Here is a 7631-nt window from a genome sequence, read left to right as displayed (position 1 = left end):
AATTAAATTTCTTGGCAACCTGTTAGGCATAATTATCTGAGTATTATCCCATAAATAAAACAATAGGTATGATTCAATCTACAACCTAGAGAATCCCCTGAGAGTTGTGTACCAGACATTCTTACAGTAAAATAATCCTCAAAGCATTACCTTTTGGATTGCCTTTATCTGACAGCTCATTTCCCCTCCTGCATCGGTACACATAAAATCTCACTCAATAAAGTATTTATTAATCAATTAATGCTTTTGCTCTGGTGATGCAAAAGATCTCTCATCAGCTCTTATCTTTCCCCAACCATTCATCACCAAGATTATGATGCTTGGATTAGAGCCAGAGCCAAGGAAAGAACCAAGTATACAATGACCTCATGTGGCAAAGGGCTACAATTACTGAATTAACTATAACATAATCACGGGCTTAAACTACTTTTGTTAGTGGATTTTTATTTTCAAATCGCTACTTTAAATGGGCATTAAATAACTAGACAAGGTTAGAGAAGGAAAGGAAAATGACCTTAGATATAAAGAGCACAGGTAAAAATAGAATCACTACTCATTAAAATAAAATGAACCTCCACACTACAAAGTCAAAATATCTGGGCTGTTTCGGCTTTAATTTTTGCGGAACCTTGAGAACCCCTTAGCCTCTCACATTTATAAAATGGTGATAAATTTTGTCTACCACAAACTCTAAGTTACAATGATTATTAGGAAATGATTTTAATATCTGATATTTAATGGTTCTTTTATTCTACTTATGGTATTTGCTACTTTATATATCTAAAATATTTTTAAGGTCATAAAAACATAAACCAAAAACTAAAGTACTGTTACCTAATTTGACTTCTAATTGTTACCTTTTATATTCTAGTACATTGATGAACATTGGTTGATATAGAACTTATTTTATTCTAGGCATAGAACTAAAATTAAATGAATTCAAAAGGTACTCATATTACTAATAATCTTCTTTGGGGGTAGTCTTAACACTTAAAAGAAACAATTTGATATTTATCAATTCAAAATCTGCCAAAACAGAACTTAGTGTGAAATTTTTGAACCAAATCCAAATCTTCATTGATATAAAATACTCTTGAGGACATCAATATCGTATGAAGAACTTATATCCATTAAATGTACAATTAGTGCTTCTCAGGTGGCAGCTCAGTGGTAAAGAATCTGCCTGCCAATGCAGGAGACACACAGGTTCAATTCCCGGGTCAGGGAGATCCCCTGGAGAGGATATGGCAACCCACTCCAGTATTCTTTCCATGGAGAGCCCATGGTCAGAGAAGCCTGGTGAGTGACCTGACTCAGCACAAGCATGAAACATACAATTACAGAGCTGCAGTCACAACAATCTTTAAAAAGGTGGGGAAGGAGCAGGTAAAACTGAATCAAATTCAAATGACATACCTATTTCTCCCTTAATGTCTTTTATTCCTAAAAGCATTAGTACTAAGTAAAAATCTTTAAATGAAATATTTTCTGTTAATTTTATAGTAGGACAATGGATTATATATCCCAAGATTCCAAAAATGCATTGATTGAGCAATAATGGGAGAAGGAAATGGCAACCAACTCCGGTTTTCCTGCCTGGGAAATCCCATGGACAGAGGGGCCTGGTAGGCTATGGTCCATGGGGTTCCAAAGAGTTAGACATGACTTAGCGATTAAATCAGAGAAGAAATGAGAACCCACTCCAGTATTCTTGCTTGGAGTATCCGGTGGGCAGAGGAGTCTGGTGGGCTGCTGTCCATCGGGTCGCACAGAGTCGGTCACGACTGAAGCAACTTAGCATGCATGCATGAGCAATAACAAGTTTACAAGAAATATACAATATACTTTGTGCATATAATACATTGTAAAGAAGGTTTACTGTACTTGCCAAAGAAGAAAATTTGATAGTTGGTGATGGTTGGTGGAGGAGGAGGATAAAGAAATCATTCAGGTGAATTCTGCTTTCTGTACCATTTACCCCCTCCAATTTCCCACCCTTTTTGGGAACCAATGGTTAAATTAAGTTACAATACAAAATAACACAGAAACTTCAAAACACATGGAAATGGCAACTATACATAATAGACAAGAGTCCTAGAAGATATAACTTTTTCATTTCTCTCATTTCACATACTTATGCAAAGTAAATTTACCTCATGTACAATTCAAATGTGTTCTAATAATCTCTGCATATATAGTAAATTATTATGCTTTTGTCTGAGATGGAAATATACAGATATTGTTCTTTACTGCATACTTTAGTATATTTTTAGAGTAGGAAGAATCTTTATACCCAAGGAGAGAAAAAAAAGGTGACTGTCTGAACAATGATAGATGTTATAGCAGAAAGTTACTACTGAACAGTTCTTATGGGAGAAGACTGTATTTAAACATTTTGGCATTATTAATCTCAGTACTAATACATTTTATAATTAATAGTTAATTAATGACATTTCAAGGCACTACATAGACTAAGTGAAAAAAATGAAATACATCAAACCTGCCTTCATTTTTCAATATTCAACTGAAGATTTGAAAATTGAACTGAAGATGAGAAAAAGTAATTTTATTATACAAATAAATTCTTTGAAGAAGAAAAACCTTATTAGGATCACCTCAATAAACACCTAAAATATTACTAAACCTAGGTAGCCCATGCCTCTAGCAAATGCAAGATTAGCCAACTCCAAGACTTAATATAAAGCTACAGTAATCAAGACAGTGTGGCATGAGCAAAAGAAGAAATATATCAATGGAACAGAATAGAGAGCCTAGATATATACCCACATAATTAGTCAATTGATTTTCAACAAAGAAGAGAAGGTAATTCAATTAAAGCTAGTCTTTCAACAAACAGTGGACAAGTGGACCTCCACAAGCAAAAAAAAAAAAGAATCTAAACCCAGATCTTACACCCTTCACAAAAATTAAATCAAAATGGATCATAGATCTAAATATAAAATGCAAAATTATAACTCCCTTAGAGGATAACATACAAGAAAACCTAAATGACCTTGGTATGGTGATGTCGTTTTAGATAACAACACAAAGTATGATCCATGAAAGAAATAACTGATATGCTGGGCTTCAGTAAAATTAAAAAACTCCTGCTCTGCAAAAGACAATGTCAAGAGAAAATGACAAACCACAGATAGGAGAAGTAGTTGCAGAAGACACATCTGATAAAGGACAATTACCTAAAATATATTAAAAAAAAACACTTAAGACTCAGTAGTAAAAAATAATGAACTCAATTAAAAAAGACAAAAGATCTTAATGGATACCTCGCCAAAGAAGATATACAGATAGAAAGACAATTAACATCATATGTTCTGTGCTGTGCTTAGTCGCTCAGTCATGTCTGAGTCTTTGCGACCCCAGAGGCTGTAGCCAGCCAGGCTCCTCTGTCCATGGGATTCTCCAGGCAGTAATACTGGAGTGGGTTGCCATGCCCTCCTCCTGGGGATCTTCCCAACCCAGGGATTGAACCCAGGTCTCCCACATTGCAGGAAGATTCTTTACTATCTGAGTCACCAGGGTAGCCCAAGAATACTGGAGTGGGTAGCCTATCCCTTCTCCAGGGGATCTTCCTGACCCAAAAATTGAACCGGGGTCTCCTGGCTTGCAAGTGTATTATTTACCAGCTGAGCTACCAGGGAAGGCCTCATATGTACTAGGGAATTGCAAATTAAAATAAAATACAACAAACTACCTTCATGGGCAAAATCCAAATCACTGACAACAACAAATGCTGACAGGGATGTGGAGTAACAAGAACTCTTGTCATTGCTGGCAGAAAGGCAAAATAATACAACCATTCTGGAAGACAGTCGGGCAATTTCTCAGAAACCTAAGCATACTCTTACTAGATGGTCCAGCAACTGAACTCCTTGGTATTAACTCAAATGAACTGAAAAGTTATGTCCACATAAAAACCTGTACATCAACATTTATACTACTTATAATTGCCCAACCTGGAAGCAATCAAGATATATCTTAGTAGGTGAGAGTATAAACTGTATAAATATCCAGACCACAGAATATTTTTCTGTGCTAAAAAGTAATGAACTATCAAGCCATGAAAGACATGGAATTAAATGCAAGTTACTAAGTGAAAGAAGCCACTGATAAAGCTCTCTACTGATTCATGATTCCAACTCTGTGATATTCTGGAAGAAGGCAAAACTATGGAGACAACAAAAAGACAACTGCCAGAGGTTAGGAGGGTGGGAGGGACGAACAGAACACAGAGGATCTTCAGGGCAGCGAAATTATTTTGTATACTACGATGGTGGTTACATGTCATTTTTCATTTGTCAAAACCCACAGAAGATACAACAGTGAGTAAACTCTAATGCAAACTATGAACTTTGACTAATAATGATGTGTCAATGTAGGTTCATTGATTATAATTAATGGACCACTCTGTTGGGGGATGGTGATATTGGAGGAAGCTGTGCAAGTGTCAGGGCAGAAAGTATATGGAAGCTCTGTACTTTTCACTCAGTTTTGCTGTGAACCTAAAACATTTCTGAAAAATAAAAATAAAGACTTAAAAATAAGTTATTTAGTTTAACACCAGTGTACCAGAGTCAATTTCTTGGGCATGATAATATACTATGGTTAAGTAAAATGTTACCATGGGGGCACACAGGAGCTCTGATCATTCTGTAACTTCTGTGAGTCTAAAATTATTTCCAAAAAACCTTTCTTTTTTTTTTAAGAAAAGAAGTAAGATTTTCAAATGAGGAAGGCTGTTGTCTACCAGGATGTAAATTATTTAGCATTTTTCTGGAGGTAATGAAATATATACCTTTATGTAAAAAATATTTTGGGACTCCTTGTCCTTTAAAATATAACAGACTTAACTACTGGGGGCTTGGTAAACACTGCTCTAAATTTCAGGCACAGAAAATGAGAAAACTCTGAATGAGGGGATAACTCATTGTGTAACTCTTGTACAACTGATTACCTTCTTAGAAGAGTAAACTATAATAAGTAGTACATATACTTTGAAGAAAGATGATTTGATAAGGGAGACAGGATTCAACAGATAATGCAGACAGCTAGGCTCAATACTCTTTTGCCCATCCAGTGGTACAGCTTTTGAGTCATGACAAATAGTAATTTTTTAAGCTTCTTTTCAATTTTACAGACTTAAAAAGTCATTAAGCTAATCATTTTTAAAGGTTATGGAACATCTCTGAAACATGTCTCCATTTAAAATCAATGTTAATTTGTATAAACCACTGTCAACCTTTTTATATACATAATTTTCTTCAAAAGTAGAATAAATTTTAATTCTAAGAAAGATGCAATCATTTCAATGAGTGTAGCTCATTAGAATTCAAGAGATTCATATTTATTTATTAAGCAAATATTTAATTTAATAAATTCATTCATATCAAACAAAAACAAATTCATACAATATCATGAGACAAATATTTATGGCAACTATAGGTATGAAACAAGTCTCTCATTCAAAGGTCAGTGCATCTAAACTATTTAATTCACTAAATTATTATCTTTGAATATCAAGAAACTAAACACAAGATATTTTAAAAAGGAAAATGATAGTTTCAAAGTAACTTTCCTCTCATTTTAAAAAACCAGAGTTTTTCTAAAATGTCAAGTAGAAAGGTTAAATACAAATAAAACACACTGCACATCTTAAAGCTGAAAAAAAATCTGTACATATAGATCTAAACCTATATATATAGACCTAAAATAAATCCATGCAGATTTTTAAAAATTACAACTATTCTGTACCCTGCCCTCTTTATTAATATGTGTAATTTCTAATCCACAAAACATGATAATGCTTTCAAGATACATAACATAAAGCAAGATCATTTTTATCAGTAATTCCTCTAAAAGGAGAGGAAAAAAATACTTAAGATATAATCCGACAGAGCAGCAAAACTATGAAGAGTGATGATGTTCTCAAAGTAGAAATGTGTGACTTTTATTCACTTTTAAATAAAACTTTAAAATAGCAGGTTGCCTATTAATCCAGACAGCAGGGAAAGTAGAACAGTGGCAGGAAATAAGAGCTGGGACTAACTAAGCAGTCTTTACTGCTAAGAAGATAATCTACCTTGTTTTCAGTTTCCTTTTATGCTTCTCACCAAGTATAAAGGTAAAGAAAAACTATTCATTTCCAGTACAGCATCAGTAAAAACTATAATGGAAAAATGTATCCCTCACTGTGTCCCACTAATGTTTTACCTATAAAAATGGTAAGAAATTTAAGGAAAACTGTAATTCCACCTCAAATGATTTAAAGACAATCAGAATTTAAGCCAACTCTTTAACTGGAATAGTAATACTCCATTCTAAAAGAATGGTCTGTGGGAAAAAGCAGGCAGTTATGTGAAGTTCCAACTAAATTCAATCTTTATACTCAAGGTAATAATCTTCAGTTATCATTTTAAGTGTAGCAACATTTCCTCTTTAATCCTCTAAAATCCCATGCAAAAGATAAAGCCTCACATACCATACCACATACCACACATGTAGAAACAAAGGCAGGAAAAAGACTAAATGACTTGTAAGTTATGTCATTACAAACTGGGAACAAAGTCTAACCTACTACTCTACAAATATGTTATAGACACCTTAATAAATATCAGTGAAGTGATTAAATATTAAACCCAATCTTAACTTCCACATCTATTAAGGTGGAAGGGAAAGCACCTGATCAAAAGTATTTCCAATGAAACCTCATAATCCTTTTTTGATGGATTTCTTAAATTCCACTTTTCAATTTTTAATAGATACACTAATTTACTTACACAGGACACACTACCATTTATGTAACATTAAAGTTTCCAGCTAAGAAACTGGTCATTGAGATGAGAAGCACCAGGAAAAAAAAAAGTCAAGCAGCTGAGGAAGATAATAGAGGAAAGACAAAAGGAGGCTGGATCCCTTATGATGTAGCTTAACTATTGTAACGATTCTGGAACCACCTAATGCCAGAATCCTTGTAAGGGATACTTATATGTCCTTGTTTCTTTAAACCCACAAAAGAGAAAAAAAAAAAAGCTAGTAATAAACTTTTGTACAGGATTCATTAAAAAATTTTTTTTGGGGGGGGAATAAAAGTAGTTAAAAACTTGGGTTTAGACGAGAGACATATGAAAATGGACCCATGCAGATACACAAAGCTGAAGAAGGTGGAATCATTTGGTTGCGTGTAGTCATCAGCAAGATCACAAAGTGCTCAAAAAGTCTTTTACCTGAGGGAAGGAAAAAAATATTAATGTAATTCCTTGGCTAATTTCAGATATCTAATATTCATTTTCAATTAGAAGCATAGAACAGTTGAAGACCTCAACTGTATAAGTAAACTCTATCACAAAGCTACAGCATTTACTTTCAAAAGAAATATTAACAAATACTTGAGTAATAAAAGATGAATGATCCAAAAAGTCATTACAGAAGTTATTAAATTTACATCTGAGATTGATACAGTTCTATAACTCATAACACTAATTTTCTCTTTATAATACCACAGACCCTGACATGCGCAGCTTTAGCACTGATAACATGAGTAATTGCAATGGTTTAAACAACTCTAAAGGTCTTGATTGTGTATGTAATCTATGTAATAGATTTACAATTTTTCT

At 33.7% G+C, this 7631-nt stretch overlaps 1 protein-coding gene across 2 annotated transcripts in view; it reads right to left on the bottom strand.

The window, feature by feature from the left end:
• Positions 1-5350: 5350 nt before the first annotated feature.
• DCK (deoxycytidine kinase) overlaps positions 5351-7631 on the bottom strand; it is a 36082-nt gene continuing 33801 nt past the window's right edge. For both annotated transcript variants that reach the window (XM_055588763.1, XM_055588762.1), the window contains exon 7: positions 5351-7241. In XM_055588763.1, coding sequence (XP_055444738.1) covers positions 7215-7241 — 27 coding nt within the window. In that variant the 3' untranslated portion in view covers positions 5351-7214. The remainder of the gene's footprint in view (positions 7242-7631) is intronic.

The sequence above is a fragment of the Bubalus kerabau genome, chromosome 7 (assembly GCF_029407905.1).
Source record: "Bubalus kerabau isolate K-KA32 ecotype Philippines breed swamp buffalo chromosome 7, PCC_UOA_SB_1v2, whole genome shotgun sequence".
NCBI lineage: Eukaryota > Metazoa > Chordata > Mammalia > Artiodactyla > Bovidae > Bubalus > Bubalus kerabau.
This window is presented reverse-complemented; position numbering and strand designations above follow the sequence as displayed.